This window comes from Epinephelus fuscoguttatus, linkage group LG2 (assembly GCF_011397635.1).
Source record: "Epinephelus fuscoguttatus linkage group LG2, E.fuscoguttatus.final_Chr_v1".
Lineage (NCBI taxonomy): Eukaryota > Metazoa > Chordata > Actinopteri > Perciformes > Serranidae > Epinephelus > Epinephelus fuscoguttatus.
The window spans coordinates 19533656-19561437 of NC_064753.1; the positions used below are offsets into that span (position 1 = coordinate 19533656).

Genomic DNA, 27782 nt, shown 5'->3' on the forward strand with positions numbered 1-27782 from the left:
GAATCAGAGTGTAAAATAGCAACACTATCCCCGCGGACTAAAATAAACTTTGCATAATTTCAAATGCTGCTAAAATCATATGTTTAGTGTTGTAAACAGCCTCTCTGTTTGTTAGAAGCTGTGTTTCAAAGCCAGTGGAAACAGAGCCCCGAAACAATGAAATTATTCTACTGACCTGTAACAATATGTAGTCTACTCTTCTTTTACCTGAGACTCGAGACCTTAATTCATGGATTTTTTTTTTTTTCCTTCAGTGATCTGATTGGTCAGAGGGGTGCTGACAGGCTGTGATCAGATACCCGTAAGTTAACCTGCTCCGGAACAGGTGTCATTGATTTTACTGGTGCGTAATGACTTTGTGTCTTTAAAGGAGACCAGATGAAACACACATCAGTGACAACATTTATTGTTTACAGTCTTATACACATACATACATATTAGTGTCAAACTTGCAACAAAAATACAAGTCTCCTCTGCCACCAGAGGTTGATCTAGCCTTGTTCGGGCCAGTATTGCACTCTGGGTAATGTAGGCACAGTAAAGAGGGGAAAAATACTAAGACAGCTGTCGGCAGGCCTGTCACAGGAAAAACTCATGCAGCTTTCACACAGTACTCGGTCATCGTACCAGGAATTAAAGCAGCTACAGACCGATCGTTATAAATAGTCTGGAAACCAAAACAGAAGAGATCTAGTCGCTGAGGTCGATCATTGTAAAAGGCTTCACGATATGCCTGTCCTCTTTTAGATTTCATAACAAAAGCTAATGGAATTCATAAAAATAGAATTAATTTGTCATTCTACTCTGTCACAGACGCTCTGTCACTTAACTCAGATTGGAGCAAATACATGTGCAGTGCTTAGAAGAGATCGTAATGGGTAGACATGCTGTGTGTCACACATAAATGCTTTTTATAGAACAAAAATTAAGTTACAAATTAGATGATACACTGGCACTTCTGCGGTGTTGCTGTAGTTTAACTAATAGTTGCTGCAGCTCAGCGTTAGATTTAATGTCTCCACGTCAGCTGAGCGGTACAGGCTGATATTCCCTCTGGTATTCAGTAGTCGAAGTCAGTCCGTATGGCTTCTTTCTCTCTCTATTCAATGGCACCACCACACAGCTGGAGGCCATCAACTCAATAAACATTGTGCATGCACATACACACATCTGTGTTTGCATCGAGCCAACACAAAAGATCATAAACTCTGAAAAGTCAAAAACTTGTAGTGGTTAAGAGTGAAAATTTAGAAATATACAACAAAGATCATGTGCAGATGTGGTTTGTACAGCCTCAAGCATTTCAGGATGAACATCTGTACAGTCGTACGGGGAAACAAATATAGAGCATTTAAATATACATGCGTATTCGTCCAGGCTCCGCACCATCTAGTCTCCACAACCAGCTATTACAGTAAAGATGCACAGAAATGCTACGTGTGACATCCGTGTCATTAGCCGATAAATGAAGCTTTACTGACATCAGCTGCTTCACCAGTGGATGTCCGAACTCCAACAGCAGCTTCAGGAGTGTCACAGCCAGCCGTGTCAGCTGTGTTTTAATAATGGCGGCTCATGGGAAAGGGGGAGGTTCAGCAGGTGTTTGAAGTGGCACCGGGATCAACAAGAAGAGCTGCTGGTGAATGAATTTGGGAGGCGAGGGCTCTTCAATGGGAGGTTACACCACAGAAGAAGGAGGAGGAGGAGGAGGAGGAGGAGGAGGAGGAGGAGGAGGAGGAGGAAAGAGATGAAGGGCTAGTGGTCAGTTACATAAGACCAAGTGGACCTGCTGGCCGTAGAAAGGGTGGTTGGAACGCTCGGCTACGGCCCGCCTGGCAATCTCCTCATTAGGGAAGGTGACCAAGGCCTCGCCGCTGCACTGGCCGCTGAAGTTGTACAAGATGAGAACGGCGTCTGGCTGCAGCTGCGGAGAAAGAAACAAAAGAAACACGGGACAACAACGTGAGACAATAAGAGCAACTTGTTTTGATGCAGCTGCAGTGTGATACCACCAGGGGGAGCCCACAAAGCCGAGGATGAACAATGCCCTGGGAAAAAGCTTGTCTCATCAAACCGGTCCAGTTAGGTAGGAAAAAAGAGAGAGATTAATGGGGAGAGCTTAAAGAGCAGAAGCAGAGTACATGCTGTTCCCAGAGGACCTGAAACCCACAAGGCAGGTTGTGCCGACACACACAGGTATTATCCGTTTGCATGCATCCAAGTCTTGCATCAAAATCAAGTTTGATGCAAAAAAAAAATAAGAAAATGGAAAGATATGAAACAACTCACTGATTAAATTAGCAATCAGTTAATTCAGTATGTTAGAGAATCACATCAGAGCAGGAGAGAGGGACATCATGCATTTAGGACGTTCACTGGAAACAGTCGAGGCAGTGAGGGGGGAACTGGTTCAGAAACTATATTCAAGAGTTGGTCTAGTGTAGGAGTGCTGAATCAAGACTGACTGATAATGCAGTTTGTGTGTTGTAGCGCTATTTATGAATCTAGATTGTTTCGGTGTGAGTGTTGGAGATAGCAGCTGTAGAGATGTCTGTCTTCTCTCAAATATAATGGATCTAGATGGCACTCTGCTCGTGGTGCTCAAAGTGCTAACAGTAATAATAATTTCAAAGACAAAGAAAACAGCAGCAATGTCTCTTTTCAGAAATCATGACCTCAAGTTAATCCACAGACAGTTGTGAGCAGTTTCATGTAGGAACTATTTTCTGTCTACTGAGCTACACCTGCCAACTGCACCACCGCATAGACGGAAGTGAGCATCTACTGCTAGCTCATAGAACACCACTGGGCTCAGCGAGCCTCTTGTATAATAATAGATGCACACTTCCTTCTGTCTGGTGATACGGTTGGTAGGTGGACCTCTGGAAAGAGACACTGCTGTCGAGTTTCTCAAATGTTTTTTTCTTTGCTGCTTTGAGTGACACAAGCGAAGTGTCCTCTAGTTCCTTTATCTTCAACTCTCTGCAGCTCACACCAAAACAATTTGGACTGATAAAAGCACTACAGGTAAGATGAGAAATATGCTTTTGATTTTGGGATGAACTGTCCCTCTAATGTGTAATTCCTCCTCTCAGGTTGAGTGAAATACAGTAATGTTCACTTTAAATAAAAATCCTGCAGACAGATAATCTGCCTCTGCTGATATGGCCTTTAAATGTTCATTTGATCAATAGATTTAGATGTTTTCAAAAGCCAATAATCAATTATTTCATGTCTCAAATGATATCATAAAGTGACACTTGTAATAACACACTTCCTGCATAGAGTGGCCATCATCTACAACATGCAAACTATCTGCATCAGAGGATTTAAAAATACATCAAACAGCAGTGTCTCTTATATTTCCTACATTCTGTGTAATACATGTTGCCTGTTCACCACTATTTACATGTCAGGACTCAGCACTCCTAGCAGGCCTACAGGACAGACTTGAGTTATGAGGCAGATTTGTTTGGGAAGCAGCAGGCCGACATGCCGGGTCAGGAGCTCAGAACCCCGTTGGCTAGATCGGGCATTCCACGTGTTCAGATCAGTCCTGTCAAATTACTATTGAGCTGACGTGTGTGTATAATGGTGCATGTGTGGTGTGTGGATTTTAATGTTGATTCAGTGAGTGTACTTAAGTGGTTAAACTCACAACAAGCAGTGCTTTGGTGATTTGCGGGTTGAAAGATGTACCATCATTTAAATGTTAACTTATATTTCAATGTTTGCATGTATTTACTTTAATGCAAGTATTTTTGTAGCCTGGTGTGTGACATAAAAAAAAAATACACCCAATTTTCAATCAAACTTAACTCATCCCTAACCTTTAACTTGACCAGCAAATCACCAACTCAGTGCTTCTTGGGTAATGTCCACTGCTGGGTACTGTGCATTAGCTTAAACACATATATGTGATTTAAGTGTAGGACATGCCCTCTCTGTCCACTCTGGTTCTCTGGTCTGGCGGCTCCTCTTACCTTGAGGGTGAGTCCCTAAAGACAGAGCCATTCTTTGGGCTGAATCAGACTCCTGGCCTGTTCACTCATCTGAACCATGCCGCTGTACTCGTCAGGGGCGTACTACAGACAGCATAATAATGAACGGACAGTCAGGGTGGGAGGTCTCCATATTGTGTCACACATCACAGTACACAGTTTTTAATACACACACACACACACACACACACAAGAAGTAGGGGTATATGTTCTTAAAAAATACTTCAGGTTGATGAGGAAAAAATAAACACACCAAACCAGACACACAAACACACACACACCCTGAAAAGACTCTATTGAACCACACAGGGTGATTAAGCATGGGATTGTGTGGTAAAGGACACCAGCTCTGGTGTGGGAACTGTTTTATCACCCAGGGCCAGTGAGAGAGACGCTACTGCAGCCAGAAAAAAACACATACACACACACACACACACACACACACACACTCACTCCAGTAAGGATACAATTACAGTAGTTCAGCCAACAGTCAGGACTGGAGTCAGCTTAGCTCACACACACACACACACACACACACACACACACACACACACACACACACACACACACCTCATGGACTGAAAATTATCCTTTAGCATGTAAAAAGAAAAAGATGTCTTTTTTGGTGTGCATTTGATGCTGGCTACCCGCTACAGTACATTACTCTCTCTCTCTCTCTCTCTCTCACACACACACACACACACACACACACACACACACACACACACACACACATCAAAGTACTAAATGACATAAGCCAAACAGACCAACAGCAAACCCAAGCTCCGTGCCACAACAACAACAACAACAGCAAAACCCCTCCATCTCAAACTCCACCCCTCTCCCTCTTCCCTCCCTGGCGTGCCAAACCGCCTTAAGCCACACCTGTCAGGGTTCATACCTGCTTCAGAGGACTCCACCTAATTTGGACTGGCAGCGAAAAAATATGATCAGCACAGGGAAGGGAGGAGAGCACAAGTGCACACATGTCTCTTAATTGAATCCTACTGTGGCGTGATTTTGCAACAAGAAGCACCAATGGTAACGGGTGACTCTTCCTAGCCGCAGGGTTGAGAGCTCAGTGGTCCGACAGTTCTAGACTTTACTGTGTGAGGTTGGAGGCTGTGGGAAGAGTTCACAATCTACAAATAAAGCCACACTACCTATTGTTACACTGATCTGCCTTTAACATTACCATTATCAAGCGTCTGTTGTAAATAGTTGGCACAACTTTCTCTAACACCACACAGGTCTTTCTGGAAAGAAGGCGCAGCTTTAATCTGAGTGTGAGAGTGTTTCAATGCCAGAGCTAAACTCACTCACACAGTTAAATAAAAACACAACTACATCTTCTTTTCTCTCTGCCAATAAACATGGTGGCAACTTTTTGCAGAATATGGCTGCAAATGTACGCACTTGGCATCTTTGGGTCGCCCTTACATCCCTGCAAACACCAACACACATTTAGATCTGTGCCTTTATTTCAGTGCTGACCTGGTATCCCTGGAAGAAGCTGAGGATGTCCTTGACTCCAGTGTTGTAGGGCAGACCCTGCATCCTGACCAGGGCGCCAGGCTGAGGCAACACAGAGGAAGCGGCGGCTGCAGCTGGGTGGGGTTGGGCTGCGACTGCTGCTGCCATTGCTCCTGGTGGAGCTGCAAAGTAGCTAACTGTGGAGGGAGAAACTGGGGGGCTGGAGACAGAGCAGAGTAGAGACAGAGTTAATATGTAAGGTACAAATAAAGAGAGATGTGTTTCACTCACCTAGTACTTCGCTGCAGACGTACTAACCTGGGATAGTAAGCTGTGTAGTTCATGTTCATATTCATGTACAGGTGTGGCTGAGGGGGGTAGTAGGCCAGAGTGTGAGCGGGGTTGTGTGTGGCCGTCTGAGGTGGTCTGGGGGCAGCCAGCAGGGGGGGCTGGTAGAGGGCAGCCTCGGAGAGAATGGTGGGCGGGGTGGGAAAGGCAGCGTAGGCTGTGGGGGGAGACAGACCTGCAGAGACAGACACAGATATATGCATACAGAGTCTGGTCATTTAGTTACAACATGCGGCATGGGGGTTTCAACATGCTGCAAACTGTACAGAAACACTGGCTACGGTTACATGATGGCTTCTCATTCGGAATGAAATGAATCTGAATGAAATCATTCAGAATTAAAGTGTTTCCAGGTAGTTTACATGGGAAATATTAATTCCGAATGAGGGTTTACATGGGAGATCCGTTCAATCGCCTTTATTCAGGTCTGCGCAAGGTTTGGGGCAGGGAAGGTTTCTGATTGGATAGGGGGCGGGGCGGATGTTACGTGTTTACGTTTACCGGAAGAAAACACTGTGGTCCTCGCTCCGGATAACAAGATGCTTGACGACGCCGTTATCACTGCCTTTTTCGGGCGTGTTTTGCTTATATTCTTGAAGCAGCAGTTCGACAACAACCTTGTTCTGCTAATGCTTCATCTGTTGAGCAGGAGAAGGGAGGCAGAAGACCGTGCTGTGGCGAATGGAAACCGGTGAGTGCAATGAGTCCGACTGCTCTAGCTCAGCCCGTTGCTATGCAGCCCGTTGCTATGTGCGCTATATACGTCATCGCACCAGAAAGGCAAGGAAACGAGCATGCGCAGAAAGACCGGAATGAACTCAAAGAGGAATGAGTGTATACATGCACACAAAATTCTTTCATTCGGAATGACAAACGGAATAAACCACCCCCTTTAATCGGATTTAATTTTCAATCGGAATGACCATTTACATGACCACTTTTAATCGGAATGGCCGTTCATTCCGATTAAAAGTGGAATTAAACTGTCCATGTAAACGTACTGAGTGTGTCATGTGTTACGCTATAATGTTAATCCTGACAGGATCATGAGTCATTATGAGTCTTGAAGACATATTAGATCCTAGGGTTCAGACTGCAGTCAGTCAGAAAGTCAGACAAAACTAGACAAAAAATAACAATCAAGAAACAAATCAGCAAATGAATCAATGATGTAAATAATCATTAGCTGCAGCCCTAGCTTTTTTACATTTCAAACACAACCTGTGTCATGTGTTATCATTCCCATCACTGCCAACATTTAGGGACACAGTGACACTGGTAGCCAGCCACAGCTGCACACAAGGGCAAACAACACAAGTACTCAAACAGACAAGTTTTACATGAATCCAAAGTGTAACCCAAAACACTTATTTTGAAGTTACAATCATCTTTTGCAAACTTTCAGTCTGACAGAAACGCTCCACAAGATCTAACGCACATTTAGACTCTTATCACTGTCGGTTTTGGTAAGAACGTAATCTTTCATTTCACTTTCAAATATGTGGTTTAGATGATATAACCAACTGTCGACTTGTCTGAGCCGCTCTTGCAGACTCTCTGCATGTGTCAGAGCAGAGGAAGCTGGTTATTGGACCGCTAAGAACAGACTGACTGCCAAACCTACCCCTACCCCTACCCCCCCCCCCCCCCCCCCAAAAAAAAACAACCCAGATAATTTCTTTACACAACACATTAGACACCAGACAGCTTGCCAAAAACACTGTCTGTCCTCCAGGTATTTTATTAATGAAGCTTACTGTGCCCTTCAGGCCGTCAAACCTGCAATGTAAACACACACAAATACTGGTATAGATGTATTTACATACAAACAGCCACCCTCAGTGTGGGGCTGTGGACAGCTGTGGTCTCCCTCAGTGCCAACACAGTGACACTCAATGCTGCCGACCTTGCGGAGGCTGAAGTGCTTCCAGGTTAGTCAGGGTGAAACTACGTGCAACAAAGAAGTCACCATGACTTTAATTCTAGTGGAAGAAAAGCAAACCCAACTTTGTCAGGAAACTATTTTATAAATCTAAAATAAAAAGGGTAAATAACCATTAAAAAGAAGCACACACAAACATAAAAATCCCAATCTAATCTGCAGCACCAGAGACAGATATGAGGCAGAACAGAGCAAAGTACAGAGTTGCATCAGTCCAGTCTCTGACATCATTGTTTCAAAGGAAGTCAGCGATATATATATATATATATATAAATAATCATTTCTAGGAGATGATATGAGCATAGAGCAAAGAGTTCAAGAAGCATTTCTAAGTTGATCAGTGTCTCAATAAATACATCTGATGGAAAACAGGAGATCCAAACACTGACACGCTGAATTGGTGGCTTTATGAGCCATTTAATAGAGTTCACTTACAGGGGAGCTTGCAGGGTGGAGGGGAGAGGCCGCTGCGGTTCAGGGTTCCTCCCATCAGCACGATGCTCATCTCCTCTGTGGAGCACTGGAACACCTCAACGTAACGGTCCTTCATGGTCTTTTTGTGGCACTTCTGGGCCACCATAAACGCCTTGTCAGATGATTTCATTTGGATGAAAGCGTCGCCAGAGGGCCGACCCTGCAGAAAGAGGAGGACACAGACAGAAAGAAAGAAAAACGATGAGTGTGAGAATAAAGCGTCAATCTATCAACCTTTTGACTGTGAAAATCACACGATGGACTAGGCAAAAATTTGGTGAAGAACAGGGCCGGGTAATCACATTAAATTTTAATAAAATGTCACAGCTTGAGATCTTAAATAACAACACAAACATACATTAATAAATATCAATATAATTAAATATATGGGGTTTTGTTCTATCTATGTGGAAACAGACACGTTTTGCTTTAACTAACTTCACTGTGATGTAAATGTTGATTGCACAATGTAATGCCTAAATAGAATAATGACACCATCTGCATTTAGATTGGTTCCCTATAAGCCTTGCTTTCACAATGCAATTCAGTTTGGGTACGACCTCATGGGAAAATGAAGCCTTGATTAAGGGCACAAAGGAAGTGTGTCAACCGTTGCACAACCAAAACACTTTTGTTTTCCCTGGTAGCTATCGGTAGCTATCCCCCAAGGAGTGTAATTTTAAGTTTTCTGCAGCTACTGTCTCCAGTAGCGAAAATAGTGGGACAACTGATGCAACTGTGGAAAAATACAGTGCAGTGTGTCCTCCTGTGTTGTTGGCAGTTGCTAGGCTCTGGGGAAAACGGAGAGCAATGCGGTTGACTTTGCGGTATCCATTTAAGTTTCTTCTTCTTCTTTTAGTTGTTGCTATGCTCGGACCACAATATCATAATGTAAATTTACTTTAAATATCCTCAGAAAGTGAAGTGTGCTGGGACTTGTTCCGTCTTGCAATGTTTCTCTCTACTATAGTGATTATCCATAAAGAGACTTGAGGGTGACAGATGACATTTTACATGGCTTTAAGACATGGAGCAGTTAGAGTTACAGTTAGAGGTGTGCCTGAGCCCATGAGCCCCCACCAGTCTGACCTGTTGGTTGAGGACCATGTGGACTCCGTGGGGTTTGATGTCAATGGTGTGCTCGCCCATGAACTCCAGGATATCTTCAATGCCGGCAGTGTAGGGCAGGCCACGGAGGCGGACACAGTCTCGAGTGCTGCTGGCTGCTGGAAGGTAGGGAGGCGTGGCGAGGACTGGGACAGGCACGATGGGTGAAGGAGGCAGTGTTGAGATAAGAGGCGCAGACATGTAGCGATTCAGGACCTGGTGAAGAGGACAGTGATGAATCAAGAGACATTACGTATTGTTTTCTGCAAATGCCTGAAATCTACTACAGTTAGCAAAGTTCATTTATCACCATTATCCATTAAGAGAGGAACTGAATTGAAATTTCTACATGTACAAATTAGATAAAATTAAAAAAAAATACACAGAAAAACATAAAAAAAAAGGCTGAATCAGGTCTATTTGTCAACATTTCACAGCCAACAGGAACAAGCTAACGGCTAAAATGCTCACATCAGTTTCTCAGAAACAACACACAAACACATTGTGCAATAATATAAACGTTATTTTTCTGTTGTGCAAACTCCACAATCATCCGATTTATTGGAAGTTTCAGCATTCTATCCATACTTTCGGTATCATGTTTGCTCACTCTGCCACGTTATCATGACATCAGTACTTTAGGGACCTTTCTGTTGAGGTCAGCCCATGTTGACTTATGTCACACATAAAAGAGGAACTTTTTTTATTATTCACTGATGACAAGAAGTCTTTCTCAAGAACACTGTATGTGAGAAAATAAAATGCATGTATTTCTCTACATTTTTATTATGACTAGATTGTTAAGTTTCAAATAGTGCTCCAGTTACTGCCAAGGAAAACATGTTTGTGTCTAAAATAGAAAATTAAAGCCACAAGTTCCCCTCTTCATATTCCCTCTCTTAATGTTATTTTGAAACAGACATTTCTGGAATTACTCAACTTAAATGCAAACCTAAATCTAACTCAAATCTATTAAACATCTTGCAGAGGGTGTCTCAAAACTAATCCTTTCATTTAAAAAGGAGCACACACAACACCTATGGCCTCTGTATTTCTTACATCACATCTATTTTGAATCCTCTGATGCAGAATGTCAGAACATTTTCCCCGTAACAATCTTAAAAATTGATATCTCCAGTCGGTAAAGGGAAAAGAATTTACCTGTTGCACCTCAGCTGCAGTGCTCCGAAACAGCTCGATGTACCGCTTCCCCAGGATCTGCTTGTGCTTCTTCAGGGCGTTCTGGGCGTACTCTTCACAAGAGAAGAGCACGAAGGCATCACCGGTGGGCCGGCCGTCAGGGTACTTGACAAAGAGCAGACCCTCCGGACCATCTGTAACTGGGCTCTCGGGACCGAGGAAGGACAGCACTTCCTGGGGTGTGGCAGTGAATGGCAACCCCCGCATACGGATAATCACCTGGTTCTCTTTGGACAGGAACTGGGCCACCTCGTTAGATGTACCTAGAGTCAGAGGATGGCAATGGTTATACACCTGACATCATACACCCATCCCTGAGACACTCATCAATACATTCTCATAAAACACATATTTTAATGCTGTCGTTGATTATAACAACATTCACTAAGAGTCAGCAATATGGCTGAAACCATCTACCAGGATGTGTCTAAATTTATGCTACAATAAAGGCATGACCTGCCTTACTCATTCTCAGCCTAACGCTCACCTACCCCACTCCTCTTGCCTGAATGCAACCAACCCCAGCAGTGAAGGCAACGACTACCAGCCATTCAGAGGCAGACTAAGGCGGATCATGCCTTCACTTTCCTAGGAAACGCAAATTTACGTACAGCTGAGGCCCATGGAAATGTCATGAGGTGTTTGGTGCAGGTGTTTGGTCGTAAACCAAAGCACCAGAAGAATCAAAGTTACATGTAAAGTCAGAGGACCATGAACATTACTGGAGATCTTTCTGTGGGAACATGAATGTATTTATCTAAAAGAGACAATTCATTCAGCCTTGCAATATTGCCCATAATGGCCTGATACACCTTGAGATATTCAAGGGAGAAATACAATGGTATAAAAAAGTGTGTATACATTGTAGTTTACACATTTTTGTCATCCCACGGTATATGAATTGTCATATCTCCAAACCCTTCCACTCTCTGCCACCCTAGCTTCTCCCTACACAATCCCAAGTGTCCAGTGTTAGGCAACAAAATGTGTGTGTGTGTGTGTGTGTGTGTGTGTGTGTGTGTGTGTGTGTGTGTGTGTGTGTGAGATATTTCACACAGCTTTGTTCACTGACCCCGATTACACAATCACCTTCATTTGGTTTCCGGTTTATTTCCTATGTTTACATCATGTTCCTCTTTATTCTGCTATAGTTCAAGAGAAATAGGTTTGGGGTGAGTGTTGCAAAAACTAAGAGGAAATATTAACTTAACTGATCGCATGGTCACACAGATAAGAAGCATTTTGATGACCTATAAAAAGGTAAGATTGTCATCTGGTGATTAAATGATAAACATTGTGGATATAAAGGTCACTGACTCATAGTTTGTATGAGACAAGACACTGTTTCATTAACGAGCCACAATATCTACATTTTCTTAATGAGAACTGGGTATTATTGTCCCTGTTCCTTCAGCTACCAGCCACTGGGCCCATATTTATTATTTGTACTGGATGTAAAAGGTCAAACAACTCCTTGAATTTAACAGGTACAATATCAAATTTCATTTTCCAAAACAGCAGTGATGGCGCTTGATAAACTAAGGGGCAAATTCACAAAAGCACTGCCTGGCTTTTGCAGCTGCTAAACCTGCACAAAGAAGACATATAAAAACTATAATTCTCAAAGCATTTACAAAGAGTGATGTATATCCCCGACTGTGTAGCCAAACGAATGGCATCTCGGTGCTCCTGTGCTATTTGCATGAATTTGCAAAATTGGCCACTAACTGAGATCCGCACTGATAGCTACAGGCAGTTAAAGTGAAATTATTAGTGTCGTCAGAAGGTTGGAGGCAACCGAAGCATTTCTAAGGAGTGTTTGCCTGTTTAAGCAGCTTGTGAGGTATTGAATGATATTTTTTCCTCTGTCCTATGCTTCGGATCAGTCTGCAGGTGAGCAATTGCAAACACCAACAGCACTGACAGGCTGAGATATTAAATCCCAGATATGGTTATCTCATTTTAATTTCTTGCCTGAAGTTCTGAGGCATGCCTCTGCACCGCGTCGATCAGGACCTGTAGCTTGCAGTTTGAAGATTTCAATTTTCTTTTTCTCTCTGCCATTGTTCTGCCTGCCATAATAACAATCAGAAGCAAAATAAAGGGCAAATTGCACTCAGTTGCAAAACTTTATGGGTGTGTTTGAGCTGAAATATTAGTCCAATAAATATCTTTCATGACAGCACATGCAGGTGACGCACATTGTACCATCAGCAGTCGTAATCCGTTCTCTAATCCGCCCCTACATGTTTTGGATTATACATTAATTTACAAGTTTACTGTGAACTACTTTCATTTCTATTGATAAATGCACTTGTGTCTTGTCAGCTTGAACTATTTGCTTAAAGTCCAATGTGCTGTCAATCTGTACTGATCTTAACTCATCTGAGTAAAGTCCACAGTCAGACTGGCAGCTCTGTAAGTTATCTCCTCTGGGTAACTGTGTTTCTTTGTCTGCTATCTCTGTCCTGTGTCACTGCTGGCTGCTGCTCTATGGTCCAGAGGCCCCAGGCCCTGCCTTTGTCTCTTCACACCCCCTTTGTAGCAGCACTGAGCCGGTCCTTTCACCGGCCGTCAGCCGTCTCTCCCTCAGGGGAGTGCAGCTTGAGGCTGAACTGAACAGGTGAGCTGCTGTTAGCCGAGAGTGAAATTTCTCTCCAACTGGCCTCTGAAGGGTTGGGCTGGGAATGAGGAGGTGAGGAAGGGATGGGAAGGGGGAGCAGAGGGGGACGTTCCTCACAAAGCGTCTTTCATTAGTCCGAGATAAGCTGCTGGAGAGTCACTGGGATGAGGCAAAGACACAGGTAACAGGAGAGAGAGCCAGAGCACATATGAGAGGCCCTATTTTACGGTCACTAAAGAGCTGCTCTTTTACAGATGTGGTCTTGTTTTTCCTCAAAGATGCGGCAAAGCCATGAAATAGAAGTCTGCCTCACACTAACAGAAAGCCTTTCACCATCCATCCTCATACAAACATGGTGAGAAGAGAAAAGAGGAAAAAAAACATCTGAAATCTGACCTCCAGCAATCTTGAGGAATTCCTCTCCTGTGGCTTTGTACACCTGAAGAGATGAGAGGAAAACTGGGTTTAGCCATAAAGAACATCATTTAGTTTACAAGATAATATACAGACTCACATCAACTACCTGTGCAGGGGTGTAGTGCTATGTAAGTACTGCAGCACACCTATGATGAGGATGCACGTGTGCATATGCAGTTAACCTGGGGCTCGTTTCGAAGGTTATGTAACCACTGTTCTACGGTGGCAGGTTTACATACATTAGTCAACTTCAACTATAAAATGAAGTGATGTTTTGCTGCCTTTTATCTTTACTACTTGACAATTAGCAGCTTTAGGTTGAGAACAAATAATTTAATTCACTGTGCCTCTCAAAGGCTACCGCCAGCAGCTACTGGCAACATTTAAGGTGGTATGTTTTCTCACATGTTACTCTGCAAGAGTTGACGCCGTAAATCAATCAACATACCTTAAATGTTAATGTGACAACTCTGACATTTCCATTTGTTTTTCTACTGTCTCTCTTGTATGACATAAGCTTTAGTGACAATTTGATCTTCAAGTACTTAAAAAATGTGTATGAATTTCAACCGGATTATTTGAATATTCTATTTCCTAACTTGGAGGAAATTCTGTCGCACTCTGGCAGTCCTACACCCCTGTACCAAAGGATTTAAAGAGGCGTCTTGTGTTCAGCTAAGCATATTCTAAAAACACACCAAATCGCAATATGACTGTACAAGACGTAAATGCTAAATCTAACCTCAATGTAGCGGCTGCCCATGTGGTGCTTGTGGCGTTCCAGGGCCAGGTCTCTATGTTCTGAGTTGATGAAACGAACTAAGGCTTCGCCGTTCCTCCTGCCCTGAGCATTGAGACACAGGGCCACGCCACCCCTGAAACACAGGTGCAGAGATACAAACATGAGTATGAACAGAGCTAATGATACGGAGCCACGGTCAGGAATAAAACTTTAGCAACAGCTACTTAACAGTGAGGTTAACAGAGCCAAGGGTCTTGCAATGTCAGTTAAAGGAATAGTTCAACACACTAGGGAATTTTTTTATAACAATTTGGACAGAGCCAAGGTAACAGTTTCCCCTTCCCGTTTTTATACTAAGCTAAGCCAACCAGCTGCTAGTCCCAGCTGCATCTTTAACATACAGACGTTTGAGTGTCATGAATCTTCTTATCAAGCTCCCAGCAAGATAAGATTACATGTGGTGCCATGTTAAAAAAAAAAAAATACTGAATACAACAAAAACAAAAGTACATGCACACCAGAATTAGCATATTTCTTTTATATTCAAGTTAATTTTTTGATATCCAGTACCTGTCCCATGGAGGTTTTATGGATATTCAAAAGTCTACCCTAGCCTACTGTACAAAAATGATTATTGCCCTTAAACCAATGACATTAGCATTAAACACTAATCTTAGAACGCTCCATTTAAGAGAGCATTTTATATGACCTACAAACACTGAAAAAAATCAAAACAGATTTTGCAATCACAGTGGCAAACATGTGAGCAACAGCAATTTCAAAAAAGAAGAAGAAAAAAAAAAAAGTCACAAATTACTGGAGTTCAGGTTAAACATACTTTGCGATACTGAGGCCTTTAAAGAAGCGAGCAATGTCTTGGTCTGAAGACTGCCATGGAAGCCCCCGCGCTCTGATCACTGTCTCATTGTCCACCGGCTCTGTCTTACTGCTGAACAGGGAGAAAAAAGAAAACATTAATGATATTCTGATCATATTTAGAAAGGAAGAATAAGTAGATTATTAAACACATCCCTGCAGATGACTACAGCTTTCAGGAGAAACACCAGCGCTTTTGTTAAATGTGAACAGATTGCCCACAGATTGCAGACACACAGAGGCAACTCAGAGTAAGTGCCTAACACAGTAACACACTCCCATGATTAAATGTCAGCGGGTTGTCAGGGTGATAAGCTTTTGACTGTCTGAGAGCAGCAGGATTTGGTGTTCTGCTACTAGATAGCCAGGTAAGCACTTGATGGCAAAGTTGGACAGCTTTAATGACACACTTGTGGTTTCCTTGTTGCTGTAATCAATGCTCAGGGCCCATGGTCTGAGAGCTGAATATGGCTGGGGGGAGGGGGGGGGGGTGTCAGTCTGTAAACAACAGACTAACAGGTGTGCTGGGAGCAAAGATGGAGTAAGACACATGTACATGTGTTGAAAAGTTCATACATACCATGTGCCGGAATCGAACTTGTACTTCACTGTTTCAACAGAGGAGAACTTGTGATCTAAAAAACAAAAAAGAAAATTGCGTGAGTGAGTGTGTTGTTGGATCCTGAAAGTCCAAAACAATGTTCTCTCTTTGCTATGGTGAACAGGTTCGCCCAGCCGAGCAGTGTGTCTTAAGCCCTCTGCATTCCTGTTACTTGTCACACCCAAAGACATACTTGGCTGTTATTAAGGGGGTAAAGCCAGAGGCGACTGCCACAGTCAAGACACAAAATGTCCGATTACACTGATTTATTTGCACTGCAACATATCTGGAGTCACCTTACGGTTTCTTCATACTACAGTAAATTGTCTAATGCAGGATAGAGTAGTAAAATATAAGTATATCTGGCTCATTAACTAGCAATGATAAAATCGAGACATTCTTCAATGATCAACAAATTTAACAATCCACCGATTTAACGATTAATTATCCAATATAAATCCGTGCAAAGGGAAAATGCTGATCCATATCTTTAAGATACGCCTTTATTTTAAAATTCCCATGACACTTCTGTGTAACCCTCAAACAGTGCCAAGTAGACAATGGAAAACAGCCAAGAAAAGAATGATGAAAATATTTACTCCCCGCTGAGAAAAGACAGATCAAAAGACAACACATGCCACATGCATTAGGGCTGTGCTATATCATCTCATTCATGATAATACCGGTATCATTTTAGTATCATATGAAAAATTCACATCGTGGTACTCGTGATATTTCGGCTTGTTGACATACTGACATTGTCATACTGTTACCCACGGTAACAACAAGCATGGCTGAAATTATTACAAACTCTGCGGTGGTTCCAAAAACGAGGAGCAGCTTCAGTAGTGTGGAATAAACTGTGGTGTTGTCAGGCCTGGGCATCCTGAATGTTTTATCAGCAGGCCCCGACTTCACAGACTCTTTTAGCGAGTTACTGCAAATTACCGTCCCCTCAGAGGAAAACTCATTCAGCGTCTCTTCCTCTCCTCTCTTGCTGTGCGCACATGGTAGTCAGTGTTGTTAAGTAATTTTGTCATAAACCTTTGGTAATGTAAACCTACGTGCTGCTCGCTACTCAACAAAAAACTACACGTGTGAATGTGTGATACTTCTGGTATCATAACAGCTTGTCACAGGTTACAGAGTGATGACTAGAGGAGAAATAGCAGAGCATAAAAGGTCCAGGTGGGAAACATCTTAATGATTTAAGACTTTGTTGAAAGAAGGAAATCACATATATATATATATATACATACATATACATATATACATATATATATATATATATATATATATATATATATATATATATATATATATATATATATATATATGTATATATATATATATATATATATATATATACATATATATATATATAGAGAGAGAGAGAGAGAGAGAGAGAGATCTCAGGGTACATTTTTTTGTCAATATTGTATTCAGAGTCTCACTCTCACTCTGTCATATCGTCAAGAACATTAAGAATATCGTTATCACAAAAATATCCTGAAATATTATGATATTATTTTAGGGCCATATCGCCCACCCTTAATATGCATACAATGCCATTACGAGGTGGAATAATAAGGAAACACGGCAAGCCAGTCCACTAACTTGTTGCTTTCGCTGCTCTGTTCCAACAATTTTAGGCTGATGTGTGTGCAAGCTGAAATTCAACTGTGCTGTCTGTAGGGAGACACAGTGACTTTAACCAACTGTGAGTAAGACGAGGCATAAATGATAAATGTAATTTGTTAATTTGTTAAGCTATGACTAAAGGTAAAGTCAGCTAGCCACTCGGCTAATTTATGCAATGTAAAAGTGCTTCAGCTAATTATGGTCACTAGCAAAGTCGATGAACCTTGACAGTTAATACTGAGCTGAATTTTATACTTTTGTGAAATGTTCTTGTTGTTTCTTCTGCATGTTATTGGAGTCAATTTAAAGCACTTAACCGGTTACAACTATGTACAATTATTTATGTGTTGTTTTTATCTTTTATTGCCAAAAGCAAAAAAAAAAAAAGAAAGGGGGATGGCAGCTTCTTCTGTAACCCACTGTGTATAATGGGCATATGATATTATCTAATATCGATCCCAGGCCCCTGAATCGAATCAAAATCATATTATGGTTATGGTTATGACTTTTCGATATTAGGAAATATCTTCTTGTTGTGCGGAGAATCAATATAACATTGTATCGTGATGAAACTATTTTGTAGTTGTGGTACAATGGAAAGACTTCAGTTATACAGTCACAATGTTGATTTTATAGACCCCAAAGCATCAAATGGTCAAAATAGGTTAACACACACCAATAACTGCTATCATTAGTGCATGACACCAGACTGGTTTTCATATAAAATTTTCTGTTTTCTCTGGTAGTTCACAGTTTAGGTTCAGCTGCTAGCAGTGCCATGGGACATTCAGCATCTAGTTAAATGTCAGATCATTTAGGTCACAAAGTGTGGCTGTTACTTACTGTAAGGCTCAGCCAGGACACAGAGTATCAGCTGCACCATGCTGCTCACCTCCCTCACCCCCATCGACTGCTCTGACACAGCAGGGAGACCAACATCTACACACACTGTTAAGGACACTGACCAGTTAAAGCACCCTGTTATTTTGACTTTGTACTTTCTATTTGTTGATGTGTCATGCTGTAAGGATTCTGTGCCCCCGTCCTTTTACAACAGTAAACCTAAACTGATTTCAAAATGAATCAATAAGATGTCAACACTAGTAAAGGATACATTCCAACATGGAGGCGAGAGTGAGCTTCTGCACAGCGCTCGCATTGGGGCAGCATTTGTGAAACTCCTTCCTCACATCCACAAACGAAAAGAAGCATTCAGGAAGGACAAGGTTCTGAAAAGGAAGAGATGAAAAATAAAGGGTTCAGTATGACTTAATGGGCACACCAGGAAACTAGTGGACAAAGAGATGAAAGAGAGAGAATTAAGAGGAAAATGGTTTGTACATGCTGACATCATCTTGGATCAGGGTTACAACCATGAGGGAAATAAAGCAGGAAATAATTCAAAAGAAATTCAATACTTTTTAATGCAGTTCATTGCACACTTTCACGAGGGAAAGAAATCATAGACTTGAAGCTATTGTTTTAATTGCAACACATGTCTAAAAATTAACTTGTAACCATTACCTTTTTGGAAGCTTCAGGGTGGAGGGCCTGTCGGATGACAAGGGGACTGTCGACACATAGCGTGAAGGAGCTTCTGCCAAGGCATTTCACTTCTGATGACACTGACTGCTGGAACTGCGTAATGAAAACAGAGCGGAAGGAGAAAAGAAAATTAACATGGATTTTATTAGAAGAGTATTTAAGACTTTGTACCCAGCAAAAGTAGAAAAGTAGGATAGTCGATATCAAGTCTGGACGTATTAAATAAGTTAAAGTATCTTTATTTTGGATAATTTAACTCATTAATTCACAAGCATTTAATGATGTCATAGAAATGGGTCAAATATGGTTCAAGTATCCGCTGTGCAAACAGCGTTTATCTCACATTACACAGTGTACTTTAATCTAAAGGCAGACAAGTGAAGGTGGTGTTGTGTTTGACATTTGACTGTTTGTTTCTCATAAAGAACAAGGCTGGTCTAACAGGTTTTAGTGTTTGCCCAGCGAGGGAGGGAGCAGACAAAGGAGAGGAATGATCACAACACTAATCACCAGGATCACCGCTTTCTTTTCTCAGCACGACAAACACTCGCAGCCAGACGAGAGGAAAAACAACTAATTCGAGTCTGACCTGCCTGCCTCCTCTTTACGTAAACTTTAATGGCCCCCGACACCCAAACCTAAATACCAGCAACTCCTACGTATGTACGTGTTTATTTATAACTACCACATTCAATGAGCCCTACTCCTTCTGTTGTGTCAACCTGTTGTTGGCAGCATTAAACTGTCAACAGATGCCATCACTTAGGCAAATGACATCTGAGGTCAGAGGACTGTATTTCTGATAATGTTTTATAGTATTTTCATGATTTTTGAGGACTCTTCCTCAAGAGCAGCCATGCTGAAATTATTTTTTGTAGCTTTGTTATGTAAAATTTGACCACTAAGTGCTACAAAGACTCACAGACAACAAACAAACTCACAGCTACAGAGCCTTCAAATACTATAAGCTTATAAAGATATATGAGCTTACAAACTTTTGTCCTCTGGTAGACGCAAGTGTAATATTTGTTCACATTTTTGCATCAGTCTGGTTGACCATATTATTAGAAAAATATCTGAGGTTGCTTTGTGCTGGATGTATACCATAAAGTCTGATTATCCGGGACTGCAGGGAGAGGCTGCTTACACCTCTTCATCGTGTAGTGCTGCGGTTTGGTTAAGAACCACTCAGAGTCAACAATTCAGGCAGGACAAAACAAGTGAAAACTGGTGAGTCTCAGTGAGATCTGCAGTTCTACTAACACTTTCACACATAACTGGGAGTGAGCTGATTCACTGTTAATGACGATAACCTGAATCACTTTGCATAATACTGACATCACAAAACCTTTCTGAAGTCACACTGACTTAAATACCTCTTGTATTTACTTGCTGCTCAATTCTCCCATGCAAGATGGAGATCAGCTTTTGCTCGTGTCATTGGCCACCTCAGAAAATTGTTATGTTGTTTTTTTTCCCTTCTTCTCTCCTGAACCCTCAAAGTCACCTCTGTAAGCGCAAATTAGATTGTCTGGGTGAACAGACCACCCAAAACCCAACGACTGACTCGCCCCACATGGCCACTGGCGATATATGACAGATCCTCAGACAGTGGGAGAGTATTAGACATGCGTGTTGAGGCATGCTTCTTAACAGTCAAAGAGAAATGCAGGGCTATTTGGCAACGCCAGCCAGCTGCTGACAAGAGAACAAATGCCTCTAGGTTAGATTAAGGGGGTTTTGGGGAGGAAGGACAGAAACCTGAGAGAATCATCAATCTGAGAAAAAAGAACTGGGTATTTGCAGTGGGCCCGAGAACACTGGCTGATCTATACAGGATTGCTGGTCACTTTAGGCTTATATTTCACATATATTAATTCTGTAAGTTCTCTCTGTTGTGCAATCCCCAGTGAAAACGAAAAAAAAAAGAGACATGGACAGCCATTACCATTCTTTCGACTAAGCCCTTTGGCCTATTTCACCTCACCCTGTAAATGTTTCTGCTTTTTTCCGGGTCAAGGTCATGTGAAATAATTCAAATGTTCAAAATACTCGAGCAATATGCAAACTCAGGACCCTGTAAAATGTCTAAAAATGTTGTCATGGCTCTACTGAGAAGGAAAACAGCAACATTTCCACCACAAAGTTCTTCCATACAGTTGGTTTACATTAAGCAAGTGAGTGTATCACATTAGATGCATAAGGTTCACGTATTAAAGGTGGGAAGCTCTAAAGTGAGAGTTGGCAGTCAAACAGAATTACATTGATTCACTATGTTGTCTGAAATTTAGTACAAGTCATTTGTGGCAAAAATAACACCAACAATAGCACACATTTATGACCAGAAAAACACATTAAGACAATACAGATGCTTTTTATATCGTCTGAGAACTACTGAATAACTGAACATTGTCAAGGCGACCAGGATCTGATAAGGGGTTATTAACTGACATGGCTGCCACAGATACACAACAGGATAACTAGATGACAGATGTGCTGTGCTGGCTGTCATTTTAATCCCACACCTAAATGAGATCCTGATTAAGGGCGGGTACGATAAACTTAATGTGAGAACAACAGGTCAGCAGGTACAGTTTCGTAACAGGACACATCCAATGCACAAGTGACAATATTCTGCTTAACTAAAAGGTGGAACCCAGAAACTATTTGTAAAACAATGTGCACAGAGGACAGATCTATTTAAGGTGCTTTAATTATGACACTCACGATATAAAATTTCTGAGCCACATCTAATTCAATTAGCATATTGCACTGCAAATGAAAACCAACTGTGCTGACCACAGTATCAACAAACCTCAACAGCACACCCCGAATTAAAGCCTCTACACTGATAGCCACTGATGGGAGTTGTTACTGTGAAGGGAAGCAGCAAACAAAAAGTTAAAAAGGCACACGCGGAAATTAAATTCCCCTCATTCTCTGACTTTGCATATTCTGTCACCTGTACAGCCTTTACTTTGTTTTTGTTGCGTGTGTCTGAAAGCTAAAAATACCAATAAAAACAGGTATCTCCTTTAATCCAACTCAATACCTGATGCTGTCATTATTATTGTGTATATAAACACAAAAATCCAAAACTTTGATACTCCAAAGTTGTATGGATTAATCCAGCCGTGCATTTTAAGCACAGCCATACTGCACAATTTCATGTTGACAGTGATAACAGGACATATGTTTGCTCCTAACTGCGCATGCAGCTCCACCTTGGCCAATTACTAAAGCCGGATTACTGAGAGAAAAGCAAATGTTTTAAATGGCGTAGCGGCACACCCACTCCCTTTTCCCACTGTGTCAAAAACCGCAGTTTAAACTGAGCAAACAAGCTGAACAGAAGACAAATCTCAAAGTGACAACAGATCAGTAAAGATAAAAGGCTACTGTGCCAAACTCATGAGCAGACCTGACTGTTTACACCTTAAATTAGCTGCATTTCATTGATTACGTGAAAGGCCTGTAATGTGCTATGTGTGAAATACAACACAGCCACTTATTACTGATGTTCTACATTCTACTTTTCTGTGATGTTGTCCAATAAGCATCCAGCTACTAAAAATAAACAAATGAACAAATAGGGTTTTTATTCCAATGTTACAATCACTGTTATCATGCCTTAGTGGCATTCTGATATAATAATGCCACCTTACTGTAGGAAGGAAGAAAGGTCATTTATCTTATTTCAATTTAAAATCACCATCTGTTTCTCAAAAACTATTTTGGGACCCACACAAATTATGGATCCACATTTCTCCTAAACCAACTTTTAGTCTCAGTCTACCCTCTGCAAAGCATTTCCACAGATGAGGGGGAGGAAGTGGCCTTTGAACATGGTCCTATCAGAGTTTGCTCTCCACTGAAGCCGGACTGTTTGTATGCAGAGGTGAGGCGGGGTGGTGGTGGCTGAAACAAATTCCGATAAGAGCAGTAGGGAGTGTCAGGGCAGTCCCTGTGGTAACCGTTTACAGCACCTAAAGTCAAACACACGCTGTCACCACAGTCACAGCACATCAGCACGCTAGGAGTTCTACTTTGCTTATATTCAGAATGATCCACTGGGGAGGAGAAAAAAAATCAACACAGATCACACATGATCATGTAAATAACAAATCTACTTCACAGGTCATGTGTAATCTTAACTCACTTCTACAAGGTTTTTACATTGTGAGCATTTGCATCGCAAGACCGAGCACAGGAAAAGCACCCACAGCATTCTATGATCAAAGAAATGACTATTAAAAAATCCAAACTAAAATCAGTGTCTAAAACCCAGAAGAAAACCAGTTTCCAGTGTGTGTAAAATCCACGAAAATGTTTAAAGTGAGGAAAACTGTTCTTGTCTCAGAAAACATCTCTTCAACCTGCTGTGTCATACAAAGTATACTACTAGGTTTTCTTACATAACATTTATCTTTAATACATTCACAAAATAAAGGGAAACTTTGGTATTTATCAACCCCATTTTTTCATGTTTTGTGTGTAAGTGACTAATGAGAACAAAAACTTTTTAAATAGCACCAATATTGAGTGAGAGTGCAGCAGACGCACAATGGGCCGTAATGTTATCTGTAGTGGCAGAAGCACACTGTCAATGTACGTCCATTACAAGCACTCGTTTTTGCCACTGACAGGCTCAGATTGTTATTGTTAGTGTTTGCAAAGACACAAAATATTTTTCTTTACCTTTCACTTGCACCGGTCTGTTTGTTATGTCTAGCCGAGTCTCGCTTGAGGAGAGGTTTCATTTTGAAGTCTGTTATTGTCTTCCTGTGACAACTAAACTCGCCAAACAGGCCACAAATGTGAAGAAAACATTTCCTTGTCAGACACTGAGTCTGTCAGTGGGGGAAAAAAAGTGGACATGCATTGACGACATGTTATTGCCATGGAAATTACATTGCAGCCTGTTTCGCGGTTGCCTGCTGCAGCGCTCTCACTCAATACTAGACTAATTCAAAAATTGTTATTCCCGTTTTTCACTTAGAAACAAAAACATGGGAAAATGGGGTCCAGGTTGAAAAATATCTACGTTTACCTTATGTTAGACATGAGTGCAAACATAATTTTGATGTAATCAGGTTACTGCGGTTTATTCTCCACCTCCTACAATCCCCTGTCTTGGCCAGATTTGTCTCAATAACTTGCCCTCTTGCATGAATGTCAGCGCAGTCATACAGAAACAGGCACAAAACATCAAAATTCTTGACATTTTGGTCTTATGAGTCTTCAGACACACACAGTAATAACTTCGTCATCGTAGATTTGGGTTCATACAAACCAGAGTGATCTTTGTGTGTCATCATTGAGCTGCCTTTTGCCGTACTGTTACAGTCCAGGTTGTGTGAATCACTCTTGGATGTGATTCATCATGTTTTCTATGTCACAATAATGCAGATTGTGTAAGAAAGCACCAAATCACTAACTAAAATCAATGACAGACAGTATTTCTGGCTGTGGTCTAAAACAGTTGAAAGATGGTGTCACCACCACCACCACAACAACAACAACAACAACAAACAACAACAACAAGGTGTGTGAGGTCTCACATCATGTGCAGCTCCCTACAGGCTGTGGCATGCTGTCAGTGCACCAGACTAAAGCCAGGCCTGTACAGTCAGCAGCTAAACCATCCATCAACCCAGGAACTGAACTGCAGGTGTGTAACGCGCACACACACCCACATACACTCACACGACATGGCTACAGTCATAAGCGCACATGCTCGAGTCCTAGCATGTCATCTACAGCCACCATCTTACACATTAATTTATCTTGACAGAATTTGTATACATGCTATCATTCACACACATTTTTTTTTTAAATATAATTTTTAAAATTTCTTATTGGGTCTATTCACGTAAAATACTAGTTTCAGAAAATTCAATATTTTTCTACACAGTGGTGGCAGAACTCTGGACTACTGAGCTCACTGATCTCGGTAGTAAAACCTACATCAAACAAAGGTCTTAAAAATAATTCCAGTTGCCAATTTTCTGAACAAAAATGGAGTATCAGTGTTGCTGTTGGATTTGGTTTGCTGCCGTGTAGTGACTCTGCACTGAAACTAAGGAACTAGGAATGAAAATTATTGATAATTAAATTCACTACATTAAAAGTCTAAGACATCACTGCAGACTATATAATGCATGATGTTTACAGCACATTAACCTGAGCTGCTGCACACAGTGGCGTAAAAGAAGGGGGTTGAATCTTAACATATACTCATGACTATCCTTCAACTTACAGTATTTCAGTTTGTGTGAGGGAAAAGCATTATCTAAAACATGTTAGTGGGACAACTGACAAAAGCATTCACAGATCCAACTGCACACAAAATTAACAAACTGGAAGCCAAGTGTTAAGCAGCCCTACTAACCTCTCCAGCCTTCTCACGTTTAATAAATCTTTCACCGACAGGAGAGAAACTGATGTCCTTGGGGGCTCTGACCACACAGGTCAACACAACAAACCCACCAATAAGAGGTCACTGCTTGTTTCCCTCTATTACTGACTGAGTTGGACTGGGCTACCTCATCTAAAGACAACATGTGCTTCAAACTGTCTCGAAAAATGTCCATTTCCTTTACTTCCCCTGTATCAGCAAGGATAAAACTAATCTCAGAATGACCAATAGCGAGAGAAAGTAACCTGTGAGACAAAGGTATGAAAAGAACGAACTGATTACTTGGGTTAATATTTGAAGGTTCAGCACACAAACTAACCTACAGTGGAGCTGAGGTCTTACCAAGTCTGCATGAGGCACAGATGACCTCAGCATTTGGACCAAACTCCTATGAGATTTTAACTGTTATAGGCTATGCGTTTGAGTGTATTAACCTAAGCAGCATTGTGGCTATGAAGCCCTAAAAAGCATTAAAAGAAAGCAACCCCATTTCCATTTGACTATCCAAACCATCCTGCTTGTGCATACACGGTATTGAGACCACAGCAGCACTAATATCAACTCAAACCTGCTGATCCAGAATGATAATAAGTGGTTTTTCAACTGTGACACACTGGAGAGGTGGGAAAGGTGCTGCGGGTGCAAGCAAGAACTCTTGCACAGGTGATTAAACAAAATGTTTGGCAACACAAGCACTTTTGTCAAAACACACCATTTAACAGGGAGGAACCTGAAAGCAAATTCACATCTTGGGCCATAAAAAAATGCCGTGCAGAGGATGACGCCAAAGATCTGAAAGCCTCCCCTCCTGTCTGTCCTGCAGCCTAAAACAGAGGTGCGGTCCCAGGTAAACATTCCGCCTTCCAGATGTCTGCAGCACGCATCAGGCCGAGACAAGACTAGACCTGCGACTCCTCCTTATCTCCAGATGCCTCCAGGGCTCTGCCCATCCTAACCCCGGAGCTCCTGCAAACTGTCAGCAGAGTTTAACTGTCAGGGGCCAAACCAATGACACATCTCAGCCAGGTGGAAGACCATTTTTCTAAAGGTCATCAGGGGAAATCTGACACTCCTCAAATTCACTTACAGCTCAAGTCAGGCTTGTCACGTCTCATCTCGCTGCGGGCATTAACTGTCAGAGGAAGGTTGTCTCGGTTTAATTGGCTTCTGAATTTCTCATAATGTTAGTGAAGGCAAAGAGGTTTTATGAGATGTAGCTGGGGGTTTAGGAAATTCAGGACGAGGACTTTTGAGGCCTATTTTACACAGGAAGGATTGGAATATTCCTTATGTAGAAAGGTACCTTAAAGTGACCAGTGAGACTCACCTGTTGCAGAACTTTGTCCAGGGGCTCAGCTTTGATGATGTCGTCCAAAGTCACACCTGTCTCCTCTTTACACTGGTCTGTCAGCTCCAAAGTGTCTGGCTTGACAAGACATCTATGAAGCTTCCCGACCTGTGGAGGGATTTTCAGGGGTTCATGGCGCAGGATACAGCGTGGAAAAAACTAATGCAAGCCAATTTACAGACTAAAACCCCCACATTCAGGAAACGAACTCTTACAAAAGTCAAACAAGCAATTGACAATGTAGTTGCAAAAAGCACTTATTGTCAATAAAGCGTTGTTTACGTCAAGAAAAAGCTGACATGCCAAACCAAAACAGTGTGCTTTCTCCATGTCCCCACCTGCTCGTTAAATTTCGGTCGCACACCTGTAAAGGTGAGGCGGCTGGACGGTGAATTGATGTAAGGTTAGCGTTAGCATGAGTAAAGCAGGCTACGGACGGCTTCAGAGAGCACACCATGTTGATTTAAATGTCAAACATACTGTTGTACTACAGGTAGACACTATGCCACAAACACTCTGGGTACATAAGAAACCGTACAACGAACGAACGGGTCAGAAAGGTCCGTACCTTTTTCTCATGTAGATCCACAATTTGCCACACCAAGAGAATTATTTCCCTCTCATCCGAACCCAGTTTACCCCCATTTGCACCAGCTGTTGCCCCAAAGAACACCACCAGAGTATCACTGTGCGAAGCCATCAGGGACCACAAGGGTAAAAACTACAATTAAAGCAAAGATTAAAATAAAAATAACACGAGGGTTCACCTTTTTCCAAGTGATAAGAAGAGCGAACAAAAGGGCTGAAAACTCAATTGAGGTAAACGGAGAGAGAAAAAAGGGGGAGATTATTTTCAGAGGAGCCACGAAAGAGTTTTGCGGTCAGAGACTCTACCTGTTGAAGTACTTGAGTGTGCTCTATCCAGAGATACTGGTTTAACTGGTAAAGACGGGTGGAAATCCGTGTTTCTTTCACACGAACTCCATAACAAGCCCTTGAGTCTTTTCTCCTCCTCTCCTTTCTATT

General features: G+C 41.8%; 1 protein-coding gene across 3 annotated transcripts; it reads right to left on the reverse strand.

The window, feature by feature from the left end:
• Positions 1 to 390: 390 nt before the first annotated feature.
• Positions 391 to 27780, reverse strand: esrp2 (epithelial splicing regulatory protein 2). 3 transcript variants are annotated; one of them, XM_049601510.1, is made up of 17 exons: positions 27651 to 27780; positions 27325 to 27477; positions 26736 to 26864; positions 18970 to 19083; positions 18560 to 18674; positions 18289 to 18384; positions 15784 to 15838; positions 15166 to 15276; positions 14328 to 14460; positions 13565 to 13607; positions 10507 to 10808; positions 9328 to 9561; positions 8200 to 8398; positions 5793 to 5997; positions 5496 to 5694; positions 3984 to 4085; positions 391 to 1924 (listed from the first exon to the last, which is right to left on the reverse strand). In XM_049601510.1, exons 2-16 carry the CDS (start codon positions 27454 to 27456, stop codon positions 3999 to 4001), a joined length of 2154 nt encoding a protein of 717 aa, XP_049457467.1. In that variant the 5' UTR covers positions 27457 to 27477; positions 27651 to 27780; the 3' UTR covers positions 391 to 1924; positions 3984 to 3998. The 3 variants fall into 3 exon arrangements, with proteins under 3 accessions (XP_049457467.1, XP_049457477.1, XP_049457458.1); XM_049601520.1 differs by having other exon boundaries at positions 15166 to 15273; positions 27325 to 27780; XM_049601501.1 differs by having other exon boundaries at positions 27325 to 27780.
• Between the last annotated feature and the right edge of the window lie 2 nt (positions 27781 to 27782).